This window comes from Stenella coeruleoalba, assembly GCF_951394435.1.
Source record: "Stenella coeruleoalba genome assembly, chromosome: 6".
Classification (NCBI taxonomy): Eukaryota; Metazoa; Chordata; class Mammalia; order Artiodactyla; family Delphinidae; genus Stenella; species Stenella coeruleoalba.
In genome coordinates this window covers 94497861-94521732 of record NC_137151.1, presented here as the reverse complement: position 1 = coordinate 94521732, position 23872 = coordinate 94497861, and the positions used below count along the sequence as shown (strand labels likewise).

Genomic DNA, 23872 nt, shown 5'->3' with positions numbered 1-23872 from the left:
AGGGACTATGATACACTGCTGGTGCATAAATTGTTACAACCACTTGGAGAACAATTTGACACTATTTCATGAAGTTGAACATTCATATACCCTGTGACACAGCAAATCTACTCTTAAGTAAGTACTCTAGACATATCCTTAAATATAAGTACCAAGTATATTCAAAATAGCAAGAAGAAATAAAACAAAAGGCAAACTAAATAACTGAAATGTTCATCAACAGAAAATAAAGTGTAGCCACATAGATCAACATGGATGAATCTCAGAAACACACTGAGTTAAAGAAAAAACAAGTCACAAAAGACTAAAAACAACGTAATATCATTTTTATAAAAACTCAAAAGCAAGTAAAATAAAATAATATTTTTAAAATATATAAAAATGTAGAAATATTATTTTTTAAAAGGGTAAGGGAATGACGACAAGGAAAAAAATTCAGGGTAGAAGCCCCTCTGGTGGAGGGGCAGGCTGATGGGAAAGGGACACGAGTGGATGTGACAGTACTGATGATGTTTCTGGTTGTTACATCGGGTAGTGGGCTCATGGAGTTCACTTTACTATGCTTTTAATCTACATCAGTTTTCTCAATCTTGACACAATTGACATTTTGGGCTGGTTACATCTTTGTCATAGGGGGCTGTCCTGTGCATTATAAGATATTTGGTAGCATCCTTGGCCTCTACCCACTAGATGCCAGGAGCACCCCACCACCACCCAGCTGTGACAATAAATGTCTCCAAACACTGCAAGGGTCCCTGGGAAGCAAAATTGATCCTGGTTAAGAATCACTGATGTACATATTTATATATTTTGAATGTTTTAAATGTTCTATAATAAAACAAAGTTTAAAAGTGACGAGAAGAAGTTTCACTGTCTGTGAAGCACAACTAGGAAGTGATCATTAAGAGCTGAGAAAGCCAGAGCCTGCTGAAGGCCTTTGAAGTGACAGTGCAGAGCAGTGAGAGCTGACAGTTTCAGGGGGGTTTGACTAGCAGGTGATATTTCAAGAAGTGCGACTGGGTATCAGGAAATCAATGGCTCCAGATACACTGGAGGAAATTCTCTTCAACTTTTCTTGTTGCTTTTTTTTTTAAACAGGGCCTTCTATTTATATAAGACCATCTAAGGAGTTGAAGGAAGCCCATACATTTTGTTACCTTTGAGGAGGTGGCTGTGACTACAAATTTACCACACAGATGACTGGGATATTTCCAGGGATCAGAGCCAGATTACATAACACCACTGCTCCAGGATGATGAGTGGCTGAGAGCCCATTCTCACCACTGCACCCAGTTGATCCAAGAGCCTCTCCAACAGTGTGGCTCTACTTGATAGCCGCTATAGGGTTCTTGCATTTGCACTACAGTCCCCCTTAACCCCTCATGGGGAGAGTTTATTACCCTTATTTTAAAAACAAAGAAGCATAGACACAAAGAGGATACATGGCTTTTTTGAAGATAACGTAATGCAGAGTAACTGATTAGAAATATTGGCATGAAAATCAGGTCTACCGAGTCTTGGTATTTATGGTTTTTTCACCAGGCTCTGAACGGTGTTTGGGCATGTGCAGACAGGTGTGTGTGTGGGGGGGGGGGGGGGGGTTTGGGAGTATATGTATGTTTCCCTGAGGACAAGGGAGAAGACAAAGGATTGAAGAGAAGAGCTAGAAGGAGGGGCATTGTAAAAATCAAATGAGATATATATTTGAAAGTACTTTATATTTCTGTATACAAATGTGATTGTCATTATTAGAATGATTATCTAAAATGTAATACAGGTAATAAAACAACCTTCACGGGTAGGATGACTCACATTTTCTTGGCACTAGCTCTTACCATATGTCCAGTTCAGAGGAATATTCAGTGGCTCCCAGCAAGGCATCAGGAGGGCGGTACCAGAGAGTCACAACTTCTGAAGAGTATGTCTGGCTGGGAATGGACTTGGCCCGAGCAAGACCTGACCGAAGGGGGAAAGCACAGAACTCACTGTCCTGAGACCTTCTGGAGAGCCACAGTGATACAGTCTGCCAAAGAGAGTATAATTGGCAGGGTAAACAACATTTAAAAAATAATACACAAACTTTGGTGCTTTTAATAGAGCTACTCAACTATCTTGATTCTTACGTACCTCTTCATCAAATGAATTTCTCAAAATTTGGCCTACTTTGCAGCTAGATGTGGGCTTCCTGGCAGCTAAGTGTAGCAAGGCAACTAAATTTTTGCCTATTTGATATGAATAGAAGTGATGTGTGAACTTCATGGAGGGGTTAAGTGTTGGTCTCTTTTCTCCTTCCTCCAGGCTGTAGTGGCTGCCATCTTGAAATAGGCCGTGGGGCATTACCTAGGGGTGGTGGGGCCTCATGACAGAAGGAGAGTGGACCAATACACCATGGGGCCACTACAGAGCTCTGACTGCTTAGGTCAGACTGATTTTTTTACTAAAGAATTCTTATCTTATAGTAAGATGCTTCTCGTAGAGAGAACGTGAAGCTTCGAGCATGTATACACCTCTGTAATTTGGGCTTTCTGTAACAGCAATGGAAAATCGATTCACTACTACTAGGGCCACCCTCCATTTCTGCAGTCCAGGAATTCCCAGTTTAGTAGATACAGGGTGAGGGCTGTTGATCCACATTACTTATTTGGCAGGACCTTAGCTGGATCATTCTCAAGTGCTCCTCTACAAAATGAGAGTACTTTCATCAGTTAGCTATTTATCTCACTGGATCATGTGATCTACAGCTAGAAAAAAACCTGAATAGATGAGTTCACTGTTGTGGGGAATTTGATAAATGAATGTCTGTTAAAGGCTTACTGCAGCTGTAGTAGCATCATTTGACATCTGCCAAACAGAGAAGAGTGGTTCCTCAGCTTATACAGAACCAGTTTTTCAACAAAAATTTATTAAGCAACTGCTATGGTGCCAGGCACTAGGGATATAATGATAAGCAAAAACGGATCCAGGCTGCCCTCATAATGCTTATAGTCTAGTGGAGGAGACAGAATCATCACAGAAGTATATATGTGTGTATATATGTATAATTATAAACTGTGATACGTGCTAAAATGGAAAGACACAGTGATACTCAGGGGAAATCTGCATCACTTTGATGAGAATAAAAGCCTCAGGTACCCATACAGTCCCACTATATAGATACATAGGTGAGCAGGAACAGGTGTCCTGGAGCCTCCATTCCAGAAGGAGTCCATCCTACAATCTGGGCTTAACCTCTTTATCATGTCATCCTGGGATAACTTTGATCTAGTCTGATGGAATTTGTACATCCACCTAGATTTAGGTAAACCTACCAAGTACGTTCACTCTACAAAAGTCTTTACATCAAAAATGGCAGTGAGGTAGTAGGGGTAACCAAGTTTTAGGATCTGATTAGACTGAGGCTTGATGGAACCCTAAGAAGTTACCAATCTCGTCCTATTTCTTGCCTCAATCTTCCTATATGGTTGTTTGAAATCCTGACAAAGCATCATGTTCCCCGGTTCCCACTTTTCAAAAGCCAGCCCTAGTTGATGCTTTAAACATGTGCACACAAAAGCATCATTGTTCATAGCCCAGGAAGAGACTCGGGAGGCGACTTACCAAAATCAGCCACTTTGAGTTCTCCCAGGTGACTGATGAGTAAGTTCTGAGGTTTCAGGTCCCTGTGGAGAACGTGTTGGTGGTGGATGTACGCCAGGCCCCGCAAAAGTTGAAACATGAAAAGCTGGAAGGAATGAACACCTTATCTAAGCAGATTTGAGCCACTATGTGTTGATTTCTCCTCTAAATCAAAAACAGTCATCTGAAAGAATATAGTAAAAGGGTCTCTTGAGAGACGAAAAAAAATGGAAGATTTTGCATTCGAACAGGAAAAGAAGGACAAGGAAAGTCAAGTAAGTAGACCATGTCCCAAACAAAGGGATTCTGGCTTTTCCTGACATCTCATTTCTTTGACACTGAAGGAATTACCTTTCCTTAAAAATCTAAAGTGAAACTTTGAAGTTTCCGTTGGAACACTAGTTATTGATTTAGATGTGAAAGATTTAATTTTTTCCCCACTGATGAACTTGGCATATAAGATCAAAGTTGACCTGGAAATGATATTCTAACATTTACAACTGCTTAAGTTTTCCAGGCTCTCTGATATAAAACCCTTTTAAAAACAGAACACAGGGAGACCAGACTGGGAAATATATCCTTAGATGGAATTAGGAAATAAAGGAACCATTATCTTTTTAAACGAATTTTTAAAGTATTAAGTTCAAAGTGAAAACAAGGGAAATATACAGTAGAGATTCAGAGGGAAAAGATACCAAAATAAATTAGACCAAAAAAAAAAAATCAAAAGAGAATAAGGAATAAATAGTATAGAGAAGAAAAAAGGGGGTGGGGGGTAACAAAAGGAAAAATACATTCTAGGCCTAAATTTTAAAATGTTGCTTGTGGTTACAAGGCAGAGAAACGAAAGACATTATTAGGTTCCCACCAAAACACAAGCTTAAGGAAAGAAAAAAAAAGAATGCTAGTATTCCAAGTGTCTTTTGCTACTTTCCAGTGCCACTGGCAACTGAGAATTCAAACACCAACATTAGTGTTTACAAAGACCTATGCCAACTGAGAACATGTTCTGGCAGTTTTGAAAAGACAAGGCCAGCCCCCGCATTCCTGGGACACGGGCAAAATAGTAGATGCAGAGCCATGCAGATAAATCCACTTTTTCCATCACATCTTGGAAACTAGGAACTTCAGAGATGCTCGAACCTGCAATGACCTAACAATGACTTGGACACGTTGGAATCAAGTTGATGAGTGCCATGGTCTGACCAAAGCAGGATCCTGGGGAGTTTACCTCCCACTGCACAGCTGTGGCTGCATGGGCTCCATGCAGTTCCCATATCAGGGTCCCCAAGCCGTTTAAGAATGTTAACATTTTCTTGAGGCTCCTACTTCCAATGTTCACTGGTTCTATGAGTCTTTCTCATCCCAATTCTTTCTCTTCCTGGTGCTTCAAACACACACACTGTATTATTCATTTTACCGCTCATCACATCACTCAGCTGCCAAAGCACGAAAATCCCATAACGACATTTCAACCCTCCGATCGGTTATAAACATAAATGTTCATGGAAAAGACAATAAAAAGGACCAACTTAAATTCCAGGTAAAAGATAAAATGCCATAGTAGGTGCTTAAACATATGTTTTTCAGTGTGATAGTAGTAAGGAAAGAGGGAGATGAAGACAGGTGAGAGACAGAAGACAGAGAGATGGTGACCAGCAAGGGACAGAGACAGAAGGAAGGGAGGGGAAAAAACATGTACTGAATACCCAGGACCTTTTGTAATCCTCAAAACAACCCTGTGAGGAAGATACGCTTGTCCTCGATTTATATATAAGAAAAATAAGGCTCAGGGAAACATTAAAAACATGTCTAAAAAGAGTCAGGGCCAGGTCTCAAATTCAGACCTGCCTGACACCATGACACCATCCTGAGAAACCAGAGAAAAGTTAGAAAATTAAAACCTGACAGGGAAGGAGAGAATTGGCTAGCTGAGTCAGAGACAGAGCTTCATAGTGGGCCAGCCTGAAATCCCTTTCACGTCCCAAGTATAGACTGTCTCACTGATTAGTCACACACCTGCCGCTCACCTTCTTGCTCTTTAGCTCCTTTCCTCCCTGGCTCCGCATGTCTACAAGCATTTGTAAATGGCAAAACACTGCAGTCTTAAGGTATGGGATTTCATAGCCACACTTGTCAAAACTGCAGTGTGTGCTGAGTAACCTCACCACCCACTTACTCTTTAATCCCTTACAACCTGTATTCCTCCTTTCCCACTGCCAAAACTTCACCAGTAATACGACCCAATCTGATGGTGTTTGCTCAGTCACCATCCACATCGTGACTCTTTCCAGAGGGGTTTCCCATAGCCCAGGGGTTAGTCCTGTTTCCAACACAATGAGGCTCTTGGGAACAAAATAATTCCATTGGGCTAGTACCTTCTGGGCTAGGAGTCCCACAAAAACACAATCAGATCAGTCAGCCAACTCTTCCAGGGAAGCCCGAGTCCTTCCACTCACGAGGGAATTCCTGGGATTTGTTCTATTAGAAATCTGACACAGGCTAATCTCACTATGATTCCCATCCTGTCTTCTGTGGTCACTAAAAATATAAGCCTCTCTGACTATTCCTTTTTCGTCTCTAAAGCTCATCTCCATACTGCTCTCTGCTTCCTCTCATTTAACCCAGCATCCATCGCCCCTCTCTCCCCCAAACCTTTTCACTGTTCACTTTTCACTCCTCAATCCTGGTTTTAAAACTTCCTAAAACCCACCCTCTGATGAACTTCCTTCTGTCTCCTTTGGCTTAAATTAGACCTTGAGTTCACTGATTCCCTACAGCATTCTCAAGTGGATGTTAGTTCTTCTACAACTTGCTCATACCTTTGATTACTGCGAGGTGGGGTACTGGGTGACTTCCCAATACCACTTCAAAACCATTGCTTCTCCACCCTCAAGTAAAAACCCTTGTTGTTTGGACTTTCATGCCATTGAGCCACATCTTCCTCTATCCCTCTTCTCACTGTCATCCACACGACCCCCCACCGTTCTCCATCATTCACTCTAGACTTGGGCACCCGGATCCCAGCTGTTGCTTCCCTAACATCAGTGCCCATGTGGACATGTCCAGTCACCCTCCACACTCCAACGATCTGCTTCTCCAACACACTTTAGCCCCTCACTCCCCATGGTCACACACTGGGCCTTGCCATCATATGGAATTGTTTTTCCTCTGAAATGTGAAATTCATCCCCCTACAAAATGGCTTCTGCTACAATCACTTTATTCATAATGTTTTTACTGTGGTCACCAATGTCTTTTGCTACAAAAATCCAATGGATACCTTTCACTCCTTCTCTTTGCAGCATCTGGCTTTATTGACCATCTTCCTTCCTGAAGCTCTCTCCCCACTTTGGTACCACAATCTCTTAATTTTTCTCCTACTTCTCTGACTGTTCTTTTTATAGGTTCCACTTTCTCTACTGATGTCTAATATATTGATATTCCTTAGGGTTCCATCCTTGACCTTCTATTATCACTTTACGTGCTCCCTTAGCCATCTTATCCACTAATATCGCTTCAATTAACAACTGTATTCTGATTACTTAAAAGTCTTTAGCTCCACCTCAGATCTCTTTCCTGAACTGTTAGACCCCTATAGTCTGAAGTTCACCTGGACATCCCATAATCACCTCAAGCTCAATATGCCAAAACTTAACTCACTGTATCCCTCCAAAATCGATTTTCCCATTTCTCTGTTTCAGTGAATGGCACTATCATCCACCTAATTACTTAAAGTTAGAAAAAGGATTGCTGACTCTTCCATCTCCCATTAATTCTGGCCAAGTAATTAATTGCACATATATCCAGTTTCCTCCACCATCAATTCACATCTGCACCACTGTTGTCCTCATTAGCCTCACTGTCAAGGTTGGAACCCTAATGGACACCAGCATTTAGAGAATGACTGGAGGAAATGAGAGTATGGGGTGGGAGTAGAGAGAAAACAAGGGAAGAGTGAGGTCAGGGGACCATAACATTTCAAAAAAAACAGTATTGCTCACCTTCCAATCTATTCACCACAGTGTCATCAGAATGAGCTCTACAAAAAGGAAATCTAAATTTATAACCTCCTATTAAAATGATTGAATGGCTCCTCATATGGAATAGCATGACATAGCTGGGCCCTTCATGCTCTGGCTCCTACTTACCTTTCAAGTCTCAGCTCTAACCACCCTCAACTCTGTTCATTCTAATCCAGGCTTAACTCCTAAGTTATCTTCAGTTCTTGGAATATACCATACCCTCCCTGGCATCCCAGCATTTTCACTGCTGCCTCTACTGTGGGGAACACATTCCTAGTCCTATCTGCTTTGATTGGATAACTTCTTCCTTTGTGCTTCCATATACCCCTAATAAATTCCTCTATTTATTAGTGTACCCCTCACAAACCCACAAAGTCATTGCTATCAAATATGATTTTCAACTTTGTGACACTCTCAACCATGCCCTCCTTGAAACTGTCTCTTGCCTTGACTTCCATAAAAATGCATTTTTCTGGATCTTCTATATTCCTAAAAGCTGCTTCCCTCTGCCCCTTGCTGTCCTGTTCCTCTTCTCACCCCCAAAAGCAAAAGTTCTAACATCGGTTCTTTTCTCTTTGTGTTTGCTCTTTTGATTATCCACTCTCTCGTCTTTAACTACAAACTCCATGCATCAGTTACGCTCAAATCTACATCTCTAGCAGACACCTTCCTCCTGAGAACCAGTCTCCTCTTCAGTTGCCTGCTGCTCATTTCCTCTGGCTATCCCACCTCAATGAGAAGCTCAGCATGTCTAAAACAGGACTCTTCTGCCTTCTCTCTAAGTCGACTTCTTTTATTTCTGTTAATAGAGCTATAATTCTCCAGGTAAATCACACCCCAAATCAGTCATGTTTGACCTCACCCTTTCCCTCCACAAGCCCAGTTAGTCACCATGTCCTGGCTGAACTCTTGTTTTCGTTTTTCACATTCCTTTCTATTTGTACCTTCACTACCATAATTTATCACTTCTTACCTAGAAATTTGCTAACTCAAAGTTTGGTCCTCCGCCAGCAGCATCTGTATCACCTTGGAGTATGCTAGAAATGCAAAGCTCAGGCTTCACCCTAGACTAACTGAATCAGATCCCCAGGTCATTCATCTGCTCACTGAAGCTTGAGAGGCACTAGGCTAGCCCACATCAATAAACTCCTAACTGGAATCCCTGACTCTAGTCTCCTTTCTTTAATCCATCCCACAGACCACAATTACATACATTTCCTCCTGATCGTGTCATTCTTTTTCAATCAAACCCCTTTAATGACTCTACTGTCTAAGGGATAAAGTCCACATCTTAGAAAGTAAGGCTCTCAGCCACCTACCCAATCTATTTCTCCGGACTAATATACTCCATTTCACTAAGATAGTCTCTATTTCAGGCCAACAGGACCAGAGATGCAGTATGGCACTGGTAGAAAAGAATCTTAACCAAGAATCCTTTTTAGCAATGGCAAAAGCTGGTTCTACAACTTCAGGCAAAACATTTGTCCTTTCAAACCTTGGATTCTAATTCTTCAGAAAAAGAAAGTTAGACCAACCCAGTGTTTTGAAGCCTTTTTTTTTTTTATTGCACCCCCCACTAAGAAATATATATGTTTCCAGTTTTCACATTCATACATAGATAGAAGCACAGCTTCAAATGGAAAAAAAGTTGCACAAAATAATACTTATTCTTACTAAATGTAATATACCATAATATTTTCTATTCTTTTCTCATCCATTCCATTTCATTTTTTTAAATGCTGGTTGCTAATCACCAACTGATTTCACAGCCCACTAGTGGGTCAGAACCTGAAGAGTGAAAAACACTGTGGTCCCTTCAACACTAACAATCTATGGCTCTGGGGTCCTCTTCCTTGAATGCATCCTCTACTTCCCTGCTCTGTACCTTTGCTGAAAACATTCCTTCTTCCTCTAGCATCTTCCCCTATTCCAGCCTCTTGAAATGCATTGCAACTTTAAAGGTCTGGCTTATTAAAACCTCTTAAAATGAGAAGATATCTTTTACTTCTTTGCATGTCTACACGTTAGGTCTTATTTCTTACTTGGTGTTATTCACAAATGTCCTGTAATAGTATTGGTGTGTATGTCTTATCTCCTGTTTTTGGCTCTATGTCCCTTGAGGAATCATGTTTTCTATGTCTTTCTATTTTGCTAAGCACTTAGCACAGTGTTTGGAATGAGAGTCACTCAAGCCTGAAAATGTTCTATCTTTCTCACAGTTACTCTTTCTCCAGCTGTTCTTCTATTTAATCAAACCTCTAGTTCCTTGACTCTTCTGCCCTCTCCCTAGCTATCAGCAACCTGCCTATCTTCATTTCCTTCCCTCAGATTGGACTCAGTTTAGAAGCCTCTGACCATCCCTTTAACCTCTCTCTTGACAATCGCCAAATATCTTGCCCACTTGTCTTTTTCTCTCACATGTCTAGCAAAACCCCAATTATCAATCAATCCAACTATCTACTTTCTCTGCTCCTCTATTTGAACTGCTAAGCACTGCCAGAGAGAAAGAAAGAAAGAAAGAAAGAAAGAAAGAAAGAAAGAAAGAAAGGAGGGAGGGAGGGAAGGAGGGAGGGAGGGAGGGAGGAAGGAAGGAAAGAAAGAAAGAAAGAAAGAAAGAAAGAAAGGAAGGAAGAAAGAAAGAAAGAAAGAAAGAAAGAAAGAAAGAAGGAAAGGAGGGAGGGAGGGAGGAAGGAAAGAAAGAAAGAAAGAAAGAAAGAAAGAAAGAAAGAAAGAAAGAAAGAAAGAAAGAAAGAAAGAAAGGAAGAAAGAAAGAAAGAAAGAAAGAAAGAAAGAAAGAAGGAAAGGAGGGAGGGAGGGAGGGAGGGAGGAAAGAAAGAAAGAAAAGAAAGAAAGAAAGAAAGAAAGAAGGAAGGAAGGAAGGAAGGAAAGAAAGAAGGAGGGAGGGAGGGAGAGAGAAGGAAGGAAGGAAGGAAGGAAGGAAGGAAGGAAAGAAAGAAAGAAAGAAGGAAGGAAGGAAGGAAGGAAGGAAGGAAAGAAAGAAAGAAAGAAATCTCATGATCATGCAGATAATTTAATGGATTTCATCCTCACCAGTGTCCTTAACACACTACTAGACATTCCTTCTTGGTTTCCCTAGTTAGTTTTCTATTTCATTTTCCTCTAACTATTTTAAAATGTTTTCACTCTTTTCAAACCCCTGTCTTCAAACCTTCCTTTCCCCCTTGCCTCCACGACTGGATTAGGTCCCCTTACTATGAGTCCTCAGAGTATTCCTAGTTAACATGGCCATAGCCCTTATAACTTTTCTTCTCACTACCTATTTAAGTCCATATATCCTACTGGGCTTTAGCTCATTGAAAATAAGAAACACAACTTATTCATTATTGAAACCTCAGGATTTAACATGGCACTAAGTAGTCAATAAATATTTCTTGAATGAATGAATGAATAAACACATAAATATTAGTTAAATGAATGAGTACATCATATACAAATCTCATATGGTTATGTTAAGGGCCAGTCTATTAATTAATGCCAATAAAACCTTAGGTAATGAAAAGTATGAAATACAAATGCTTTCTAAAATTTATAACAGATGTAGAATTACAGCTAGTTAAGAGTTTATTATTATTTCTATTCCAATGACTGGAAAAATGGAAGTTGGTCCCACATATAATCGGATCTGATAGAACAGGCAAAAGGATGACTGATAAAGATCCAACAAGGGTACTTTGTTTGCTAGTTGTCGTGGGGAACCATAGGTACAACACAAACTATCACAGACCACAGTAGTCTGCTATGAAGATAGTATTTATTTTACGATGGCCTAACTTCACATTTTTTCTTGTAATGCAATTCTTTGTCATTGGTTTATACTTCTAAAGACACATTTGCATGATGACAATGACTGACAAGGTTAGGCTGCCCAGAAAACAGCCAGACATTGCTCCATATCTTGAGGCAAATCTTTTTTTTTTTTTTTTTTTTTTTTTACTTTCCCCTAGAATATCAATGATATCCATCTTCTTATTAGTATCATGGAACTTCAGTTTGTGATGGTAGTCTGTTTCAAGATTCTTCTGCTGTGGGCAAGCCAGAGGAGAGTCCCGACCCTCAAAGTACTCACCCTGACATTGTGAGGATGAAGCCCTCCTGGATGCTGAGACATATACTGAGCCAGGTCTGTGTGCTACACAAAATGGTGGAGAGAGTGACATTAGCAGTGCTTGGTCAGTGTCTCAAAGCAGACCACACACTTGACTCTCAAAGGTATTACAAAGTTCAGAATTTTTGAGAATAAGGTGCAAGAGGTACACAACCAGGTTTTCTGAGACACCACAGTTAAAGTCAAACACAGTGCGCCTTCCTAACTGGAAGCTCTTAGAAGGAAGCCTGTTTCTCGGCACAAGAGAGGCTCATTTTAAATGACTGCCCCTGAACACAATGACATGGGGATTTTGTACTCTTCAGTGTCCTTGGAGGCAAGTCAGGTACACATGCCTTATGATTCCTTTCTGCTAATATTTGAACAATTTTTTCTTTCAGAAATACAAAATGATGTATTCTTTAGTAAACTTGTATACAATTTTTTAAAACCTTGTGGTTTATGTCTTTATTGTCAATGAAAAAATGTTGGGTTCTGCTCAGATAGTGATTAAAAATAGATTAAAAAAATAAGTGCAAAAGTTTTATTTAGGATGCAACCCCAAAGTGTTTATCATTGCTGGTGAGGTGGGGGAAAAGGCAGCAAATATAGTGGGTAAAGGAGCAGGACTAAAGAATGAGCATAAGAACAATAGGCTCCACTAATCACAATAATGAAAAGTTCCATGACACTTTCCACATTGTAATGGAAGTTTTATCATGCCATAAAATATTAACAGATTCATTACACAAGCACCAGGCTTTTCCCTTATGCTTTATAAAATGCTGGGGCAACTCACCATGTATTCAAAAACGAATGTCAGTGTCTCTTTGGTGTGGATAATGTCATGGAGCAGCACAATATTGGCATGTTTCAAACCCTTCAGGAGAGAAGCTAGAAAAATAAACAAAATTTTAATTCAATCATTGATCATGAAGTACTGCTTTAAAAATATCAAGCACTATTTATTTTTTAAACATTTCAAATCAACCATTCTGGTTTTTTAATGTTGGAAAAAAATTTCTTGCTGTGAAATAATATTTAAAGCTATAAAACAATCTTCATTATTTATTAAATGGTGAATCATTGCATTTACATAACTTATTTTTCTTACAGGCTAAGGCAGTTGCAAAAAATATGTTTCCATTTACCCAATCAATTTCATCAGAGCACTCAGAGCACTTTGCAAATGCCTTCCTCTCGGAAGCTTATCATCTCTGCTTCAGAGCTACAAGAGAGGAAGCCTGGAGAGATAAAGGCCATTGGAGGAGCAGGGAAAGGAGTGCTGTGCCTTCTAGAGTAGGACTTTGCAACATGTGACCATTCTCTAAAATTCAAAGTCCCACAGAGGGTCAGCAGGGCCTGTAGATATGACTGATGGAAGGCAGGGATAAGAACATGGGATGAAGGATTGCTGAATCATAATATAGAAAGTGGATGGGATTTCTTAATGGGAGAATTGAAAACCTGTGGAAAGGAGGAAATTCACACTTAAAAAGAGGAGAGGGCCAAACTTGGGGAGCCCGGATGAGTGGGAAGGGCTGAGAACTGTCTCTTGCATCTTCGATAACAGGTTATTATTAGGTCACTAAAGGCAGCTCTAAAGGGGAGAAGTCACCATAAAAGGCCAGTGAGTGGCTGGGAGAGGGTTTGAAAGGATGACTCTGGGGGCTCCAGAGATAGGAAGACCCTCAGGAGGGTGGAGACCAGAAAAGACACAATAAGGAGATGGTGAGTCTCAGCTCAGGGCATCCCTGCTTGAAGAAATAGTGTCTTTAAGACTTAAAGGAAAGGAAAAGTGAAGTGTAAAAACTCAAATCAGTGTTCTGCAGGGTCTGCCTGCATATCATGAATCTCTTCCACCTACTCTCTCCTAGAATTCCATAAGATTAAAAACAGACTAACTCAAACACTCAAATGTTTACAATTACTTCCTTCAGGAATCTTATCCTGTTGTAATGATCCTGTTGTTTTACGTCCTGGCAGCCATTCTCCTTTCTAGTGGGGACACCCCTATTTTACTCTGGGGAACCAACCCTCTCCCTACCCAGCCCATGCTATTCTGATGGGGCTGATACCACCCCTACCTAAGATTGGGCATGTGACCTAGGTCTGGCCAATCAGAGCACAACATCCCCCAGCCACAGTGATTGGTTCAGAGACAGGCACAAAATCCAAGCCTTAAGAGAGCTCTAACTTTGCTTGTGCCATTAGGAAAGACATGCTTTCTTTTCCAGTATAAGGGCTGAGTTTGTAGGATTTAACCGGGAGCTGCTGTGGTCGGATTACCAATGCCTGGGACTAAACCTAAGGCAGAGAAAAACAGTGTTGGGTGATGGACAGATTCCTGGTGACGTCCTTTGCACCCTGCAAGCCTGTAGTTATCAGATCTGTGAGCCAGTGAATTTCCTTCTTTACCTCGGTTTGAGCTGGGAATCTTACCATCATAGGAGCCCTACTGTACCTGCTACCCTACTCTGCTTGAATGACTAATGTTCTAACTTATAGTTTTCCCCCCTGAATTCTTATGAGCTAAATTTATTATTTCACTTTTACAAGTACATTGCTTTGTAAACGTAGTAAATTGTTTCACAGGCATCTGTTTACTGTCCCTAGTCGCAGACCAAAGACTACGTGGAAATGGAGCAACTTTCCCTCTCTTTCAGATGCTGCCACATTACCTAGTACAGTGCTCAGCCAACAGTAAGCACTTCATGTTTTCAAATATATTTACTGGGTGTCTTAACAGAGAACTGACCGTAGAGCCACAGGCCTAATGGGAATCCTGGCCTTGTCACTTTCTACCCGAGCGAGCTCAGGAAAGAATCCCAACCCAAGTCTCCATTCACTCCTTGTGAAAAGGAGATAATGCCTTTCTTGACCTGACTTCACAGGGTTGACATGTGGATGGAATCACCCATGTATAAATATAAAGCATCACCCCTGTTGCAAATTAAAGTATCCCAGCCATCAGCTTCTAAGCCTCCCTATCAATTTGAACCTCACTAAACCTCCACTCCCAGATTAACATCTTAAAATTTTGTTTATATCATGTTTCTGCTAGAGTTTTCAACACCATCCATACTTAAAACACTGACTTCGGACAATCGGTTGAGAATGCTTGTATTTTATGTATATTTTTATTTACAAATTATGTTCATGAACTTCTCTCTCTCTTTCTTTTTCTCCCCCTCCCTCCCTCCCTCTCTCTCATCTCTCTACACACACACACACACACACACACACACACACACACACACACACACACACTACAAAGCATATACCAAATTAGATTTTTTTTTTTTGGTACGCGGGCCTCTCACTGTTGTGGCCTCTCCTGTTGCGGAGCACAGGCTCCGGACGCACAGGCTCAGCGGCCATGGCTCACGGGCCTAGCCGCTCCGCGGCATGTGGGATCTTCCCGGACCAGGGCACGAACCCGTGTCCCCTGCATCGGCAGGCGGACTGTCAACCACTGCGCCACCAGGGAAGCCCGAAGATGCTTTTATTCCATGTTTATTTTAGTTATAAATGTCATGTGTGTTATGACATGTCTACTACTGCTTTTTTTTTTTAACACCCCAGAACCACTGAAATACTTATACGGAAACTGTGACTTTTGACGAGTAATAATAGGGAATTTACGTGAAAGAGTAGATGATGTTTAAAGCAGTTTTCTCATGATATTGGTATGTTGTTTGGTCCATCCACCAGAGATATCTAAGATGCCTACCACCTCAGATGTGTGGGTCTTAAACCCAGGAAGGAAAGGTCTTTTTTTCTAATTTCAAGGCTACCTCATAAACTTCACAGCAGAATATGGTGTGTTCTACAGGATAATTAGCTGAGGGATGCAAAGCCAACTGAGAAGAGGAAAAATCCTAAAATCAGAGCATTCTGATTCCTGTAAAATTATTGTTTTTATAATTCACATAGTCTAGATATACTTATTTTTGTTCTTCTTCAAAGTCGACACAAAGATAAACAAGGGAGTCTTTAAAGCTCCAGACAAATGGAATCACAATAGAATTACTTTAAGTGCTTCTAAAATACTTCTATAATGATAATGATGATGATGATGATGATGATGGCTAACACTCATTGAGCATTTACTACATGCCAGGCACTGGTCTAAGAATTTTACATATACTAACTTGGTATGATCATGAGAACACCCAGAAAGCCAAAGAGAAAACCTGAAGAGAACAACATAAACCCAAAATCAGAAAAAATGACCCATGACGAAATGTCAGTCAGCTCATTTAAAAAATGTAAAGTATTTCTTTCTTTAAGTGTCCCAAAAGGTGTTTAATATGACCAACTAAATACCAATGAAATTCCAGCTAATGAAATTTAACCTGGTTCTCATATATGTAAGAGAGTAATAATTTAGAAAAAAAATTATCATTTTCATCTTGCAATGATATGAGAATATTTAATTTCTTTGTTTTGTTAATTTCATTGGGGTTTGTGGTTTAGTGAAGTTTTAGGAAAATTGAAGCTTTGCAAGTGAAATGGGTCAGGATGTTTGATGTTACTCTCTGTTCTACTTTAGAAGAAAATGTAAAGATGACAATGACAAAGAACAAGGCTGATTCTCAAAGTCCTGGGGCACAGCTATATAGAGTGAGTGCCTGGTAGTCAAAGTCCTCCTAGGCTCTGAACTCCTTGAGCACCTAGCCTACGCCTGGCATGTGGTGCTCAGTAAGTGCTTGTGAATTAATGAAGACCAGACAGTTGTCATGAGTTTATGCAGGAGTCAATAATGGAGTCAATTCTCAGGCCCAACCCACATTGGGCATTGAATTGAAAAGAATTTGTAGTTCCTGATGCCATGTTTTCTCTGGACTGAGTGTCACAAATCAAGTCAATGAGCTGAGTTATACATTCTAAGAAATCACCTATATAGATTTAGAAAAATATGAAGACAAATATTAGATAATAGTTATTATCTGACTTCTTTGGAATTGTTATCCCAATCACATGGCATTATTTTGTTTTATAAAAATACAACTATACACATATAAATGTGTTATGTCTCTGATGTTATTTGATTGCATTTAACGGAGGACTTCTTGACAACCAGGCCTATCGTAATCTATATGCGGTAACCAGCAACTCAGTGCTTCTAATTGCTATCCTCCACCTCACTGTATGACCTCGCAGAGGTGCCTCTGTCTATTTTTGACTCAGTTTTCTCATATATGGACTGGGAATAATTACTTTGTAATGTTTTCTACTAGAGAATGATATTAAAAGATTCTCAGCTGAAACAGTTTTCTAACTTAAAGACTTGCAATTACAGTGCTGTAGAGTGGATGAAAGAATCAGAATTGACAAATATACAATATTGTATATTATTTTCTTTAAAATGTCTCTCCTGCATTTTGCTTAACACTTATACAAACTGTATCATAAAAATAGATTTCTATTTTTACTTTAACTGTTGCAAAAGGAAAAATGCTTGAGTTAAGGATTTCTAAATTTATCATAATAAAGTAGAAAGGATATTTTGAATATAATAGAATGGATTTGAATAAGTAATGAGTCTGATTACTAGCTCTGTGACCTCAGATGTGTTACCTAACCTCTCTGAAGTTCATCGCTCTTCATCACTATGACAAAAATAACACTTTACCAACTAGAGTTGATGTAAAGTTTCAAAAAAAAAGATTGAGTTGGGGGGAAGATTATGTCATGTGCCTAGCCTTCAAAAAAGATTAGTTCTATGATTGCTTCCTCACTAATGCTGCTAACAGGCTGAAAGTCCTGGAAGTTCTTTTTAAACCAAGTTTCTATTTTTATAGAAAGATATTCAAAATAATGCACATTATTAAGACATTTATACATAGGTTAATAAAACTAGGGAACTTGTTCTTATATAAAAACTTTTAACATTTGCCTGTTCAAATGAAAGTGTTATCTCCTAGTTGCAAAAATAAACATTTAAAATGTAATTATGGGGGGCAGAGTCAGGATGGCAGCATGGGAAGACACGGAGTTCGTGTCTCCCCACAATAGGGAACCTGCCAGATGCTGGTGGGGGACCTCGATGCCCAAGGAGATGGGAGGAACCCCCAAGCAAACTGGTAGGACATGGGGGAACCGAGAAGGAAGGAGAAGTGGAGGCCAGACAGGACCAGCACCCCTGAGGGGGGGCTGGAAGGGGGGAGGGGTTCCCATGCCTAGAGGGACCCTCGGGGTCTTGGATCGGGGGGAGTGTGATGAGCGTTTCCCCTGCCCAAAAGGTCTGGGAGCCTGCCTGGCTCTCAGGCCAGAGTCTATGCTCTCAGAGGCCCCCTCCAGGCCACAGTGGTCCTGGGGGAATAGGAGGGAGGGCAGGGGAGAACAGGAGGGGCAGGTGGGAGGGGCGCTCCAGGACCGGAGGAGCAGGAGAGGGTGCTTGCCCCACCCACTCGGGCCCAGGAAGCCTGCTGGCCTCCCAGGCTGGGTCCCCCACCCTCTGAGACCAGAGGCGTGCCTGGGCCCCTTCTGTTGAGCCTAAGCCTCACCCCTGCCCCCACCCCGCAGGGCCTTTTCCAGCCCTTTGGGTCCTAAGCATAGGCCCTGCCCACTGCCCAAACCCCGCCCCTGCGTAGGCATCATCCTCCACAGCCAAGGCCTTTTCCACCTTTTTTTTTTTTTCTTTTTTCCTTCTCCTCTTTTTTACAATTGTGGTTCTGTTTTACCTTCAACTATATTTTTATTTTTATATTCTTTCTAACATATCTGTTAGTTTCCTAGTCTAAGTTTATTCTTTACTCTTTGTTATTGTTCTCCTTTTTTGTTTTTTCTTTTCTTTTTTCTTTTTTTTTTTTTTTTTGCTACCCCATGCACTTGTGAGATCTTGGTTCACAAGCTTCAGTCAGGCTGAAGCTCCTGTGGTGGGAGCTCCGAGTCCAAACCACTGGACTACAGAGAACCTCAGACCCCAGGGAATATTCATTGGCGTGAGGTCTCCCAGAGGTCCTCATCTCAGCACCAAGACCCAGCTCTACCCAACAGACTACAGACTCCAGTGTTGGAAGCCTCAGGCCAAACAACCAGTAAGACAGGAACACAATCCCACCCAACAACAAAGAGACAGAAAAAAAAATGTCACAGATGAAGGAGCAAGGTAAACACCTATAAGACCAAATAAATGAAGAGGAAATAGGCAATCTACCTGAAAAAGAATCCAGAGTAATGATAGTAAAGATGATCCAGAATCTCAGGAATAGAATGGAGGCACGGATAGAGAAAATACAAAAAATGTTTAACAAAGATCTAGAAGAACTAAAGAACAAACAAACAGAGATGAATAATACAATAACTGAAATGAAAAATACACTAGAAGGAATCAATAACAGAATAACTGAGGCAGAACGAATAAGTGAGTTGGAAGACAGAATGGTGGAAACAACTGCCGAGGAGCAGAATAAAGAAAAAAGAAGGAAAAGAATTGAAGACTATCCCAGAGACCTCTGGGAAAACACTAAATGCACCAACATTCAAATTATAGGGGTCCCAGAGAAAAATAAAGGGTCTGAGAAAATATTTGAAGAGATTATGGAAAACTTCCCTAACATGGGAAAGGAAATAGTCACCCAAGTCCAGGAAGCGCAGAGAGTCCCATACAGGATAAACCCTAGGAGAAACACACCAAGACACAAATTAATCAAACTATCAAAAATTAAATTCAAAGAAAAAATATTAAAAGAAACAAGGGAAAAGCAACAAATAACATACAAAGGAATCCCCATAACGTTATCAGCTGATTTTTCAGCAGAAACTCTGCAGGCCAGAAGGGAGTGGCAGGATATACTTAAAGTGATGAAAGAGAAAAACCAACAATCAAGATTACTCTACCCAGCAAGGATCTCATTCAGATTCGAAGGAGAAATCAAAAGCTTTTCAGACAAGCAAAAGCTAAGAGAATTCAGTGCCACCAAACCAGCTTTAAACAAATGCTAAAGGAACTTCTCTAGGGAGGAAACACAAGAGAAGAAAAGGACCTACAAAAACAACCCCAAAACAATTAAGAAAATGGTAATAGGAACACACATATCAATAATGACGTTGAATGTAAATGGATTAAATGCCCCAACCAAAAGACACAGACTGGCTGAATGGATACAAAAACAAGACCCATATATACGCTGTCTACAAGAGAGCCACTTCAGACCGAGGGACACATACAGACTGAAAGTGAAGGGATGGAAAAATATATTGCATGCAAATGGAAATCAAAAGAAACCTGGAGTAGCAATACTCGTATCAGATAAAATAGACTTTAAAATAAAGACTGTTACAAGAGATAAGGAAGGACTCTACATAATGATCAAGGAATCAATCCAAGAAGAAAATATAATAAATATAAATGTTTATGCACCCAACATAGGAGCACCTCAATACATAAGGCAAATGCTAACAACCATTAAGAAGGAAATTAACAGTAACACAATAATAGTAGGGGACTTTAACACCCCACTTACACCAGTGGACAGATAATCAAACCAGAAAATAAATAAGGAAACACAAGCTTCAAATGACACAACAGACCAGATAGATTTAATTGATATTTATAGAACATTCCACCTGAAAGTGGCAGAACACACTTTCTTCTCAAGTGCACATGGAATATTCTCCAGGATAGATCACATCTTGGGTCACAAATCAAGCCATGGAAAATTTAAGAAAATTAAAATCATATCAAGCACCTTTTCTGACCACAATGCTATGAGGTTGGAAATCAGTTACAGGAAAAACACTGTAAAAAACACAAATACATGGAGGCTAAACAGTGTACTACTAAATAACCAGAGATCACTGAGGAAATCAAAGAAGAAATAAAAAAATACATAGAAACAAATGACAATGAAAACACAATGACCGAAAACCTACAGGATGCAGAAAAGCAGTTCTACGAGGGAAGTTTATAGCAATTCAATCCTACCTTAGAAACAAGAAAAATCTCAAATAAACAATCTAACCCTACACCTAAAGCAATTAAAGAAAGAAGAACAAAGAAAACCCAAAGTCAGTAGAAGGAAAGAAATCATAAATATCAGAGCAGAAATAAATGAAATAGAAACAAAGAAAACAATAGCAAAGATAAATAAAACTAAAAGTTGGTTGAGAAGACAAACAAAATTGATAAACCCTTAGCCAGACTCATCAAGAAAAAACAGGAGATGACACAAATCAATAAAATTAGAAATGAAACAGGAGAAATCACAACTGACACCACAGAAATACAAAGGATTATAAGAGACTACTACAAACAACTATATGCCAATAAAATGAACAACCACAAAGAAATGGACAAATTTTTGGAAAGGTACAATTTTCCAAGACTGAACCAGGAAGAATTATAAAATATAAACATACCTATAGCAAATAATGAAATTGAAACTGTAATTAAAAATATTCCAACAAACAAAAGCCCCGGACCAGATGGCTTTACAGGCAAATTCTATCAAACATTTAGAGAAGAGCTAACACCGATCCTTCTCGAACTCTTCCAAATAATTGCAGATAGAGGAACACTCCCAAATTCGTTCTATGAAGCCACCATCACCCTGATACCAAAACCAGAAAAAGATATCACACAAAAAAGAAAATTATAGACCAATATCACTGATGAACATAGATGCAAAAATCCTGAACAAAATACTAGCAAACAGAATCCAACAACATATTAAAATGATGATACACCATGATCAAGCGGGATTTATCCCAGGAATGCAAGGATTCTTCAATATACGCAAATCAATGTGATACACCATATTAGCAAATTAAGGAATAAAAACCATATGATCAAATCAATAGACGCAGAAAAAGCTTCTGACAAAATTCAACACCCATTTATGATAAAAACTCTCCAGAAAGTGGGCATAGAGGGAAACTACCTCAACGTAATAAAGGCCATATATGACAAACCCACAAAAAACAACATTCTCAATGGTGAAAAACTGAAAGCATTTCCCCTAAGATCAGGGACAAGACAAGGATGTCCACTCTCGCCACTATTATTCAACATAGTTTTGGAAGTCCTAGCCACGGCAATCAGAGAAGAAAAAGAAATAAAAGGAATGCAAATTGGAAAAGAAGAAGTAAAACTGTCACTGTTTGCAGATGACATGATACTATACATAGAAAATCCTAAAGATGCCATCAGAAAACTACTAGAACTAATCAGTGAATTTGGTAACATTGCAGGATACAAAATTAATGCACAGAAATCTCTGGCATTCCTATACACTAACAATGAAAAATCAGAAAGAGAAATTAAGGAAACAATCCCATTTACCATCACAACAAAAAGAATAAAATACCTAGGAATAAACCTAACTAAGGAGGCGAAAGACTTGTACTCAGAAAACTATAAAACACTGATGAAAGAAATCAAAGACTATATAAACAGTTGGAGAAATATACAATGTTCTTGGATTGGAAGAATCAATATTGTGAAAATGACTCTACTACCCAAAGCAATCTACAGATTCAATGTGATCCCTATCAAACTACCAATGGCATTCTTCACAGAATTAGAACAAACAATTTTACAATTTGTATGGAAACACAAAAGACCGCGAACAGTAAAAGCAATCTTGAGAAAAAAAAACGGAGCTGGAGGAATCAGGCTCCCCAACTTCAAATTATACTACAAAGCTACAGTAATCAAGACACTATGGTACTGGCACAAAGACAGAAATATAGATCAATGGTACAGGATAGAAAGCCCAGAGATAAACCCATGCACATATGGTCACTTAATTTAAGACAAAGGAAGCAAGAACAGACAATGGAGAAAAGACAGCCTCTTCAATAAGTGGTGCTGGGAAAACTGGACAGCTACATGTAAAAGAATGAGATTAGAACACTCCCTAACACCATACACAAAAATAAACTCAAAATGGATTAAACACCTAAATGTAAGACTGGACACTATAAAACTCTTAGAGGAAAACATAGGAAAAAGACTCTGACATAAACCACAGCAAGATCTTTTTCGACCCACCTCCTAGAGTAATGAAAATAAAACCAAAAGTAAACAAATGGGAACTAACTAAACTTAAAAGCTTTTGCACAGCAAAGGATACCATAAACAAGATGAAAAGACAACCCTCAGAATGGGAGAAAATATTTGCAAATGAAACAATGGACAAAGGATTAATCTCCAAAATACACAAACAGCTCATGGAGCTCAAAATCAAAAAAACAAACAACCCAATTAAAAAATGGGCAGAAGACCTAAATAGACATTTCACCGAAGAAGACACACAGATGGCCAAGAAGCACATGAAAAGATGCTCAATGTCACTAATTATTAGAGAAATGCAAATCAAAATTGCAATGAGGTATCACATGACACTGATCAGAATGGTCATCATCAAAAAATCTACAAATAAAAAATGCTGGAGAGGGTTTGATGAAGAGGGAACCCTCTTGCACTGTTGATGAGAATGTAAATTTATTCAGTCAGTAGGGAGAACAGTATGGTCGTTCATTAAAAAACTAAAAATAGAACTACCATATGAGCCAGCAATCCTGCTGCTGGACATATACCCTGAGAAAACCATAATTCAAAAAGAGACATGTACCACAATGTTCATTTACAATAGCCAGGACATGGAAGCAACCTAAACGTCCATCGAAACGTTTAGGTATATGTGATGTGGCACATATATGCAATGGAATATTAGCCATAAAAAGAAACGAAAATGAGTTATTTATAGTGAGGTGGGTGGACCTAGGGTCTCTCATACAGAGTGAAGTCAGAAAGAGAAGAACAAATATTGTATGCTAACACACATACATGGAATCTAAAAAAAATGGTACTGATAAACCTAGTGGCAGGGCAGGAATAAAGATGTAAACATAGAGAATGGACTTGAGGACATGAGGGGGGTTGGTGGGAGGTGGAAGCTGGGACAAAATGAGAGAGTGGCATGGACATATATACACTACCAAATGTAAAATAGATAGCTAGTGGGAAGCAGCCTCATAACACAGGGAGATCAGCTTGGTGCTTTGTGACCACCTAGAGGGATGGGATAGGGAGGGTGGGAGGGAGGCTCAAGAGGGAGGGAATATGGGACTATATGTATGCATATGGCTGATTCACTTTGTTGTACAACAGAAGC

The 23872-nt window shown here is 39.7% G+C and overlaps 1 protein-coding gene across 1 annotated transcript in view; it reads right to left on the bottom strand.

The window, feature by feature from the left end:
* CDK15 (cyclin dependent kinase 15) overlaps positions 1-23872 on the bottom strand; it is a 112931-nt gene that overhangs the window by 53969 nt on the left and 35090 nt on the right. Inside the window, 4 exon segments of the mRNA XM_079924320.1 lie at positions 1836-1956; positions 3598-3721; positions 11727-11789; positions 12544-12638. Of these exon segments, the coding sequence (XP_079780446.1) occupies positions 1836-1956; positions 3598-3721; positions 11727-11789; positions 12544-12638 (403 nt within the window).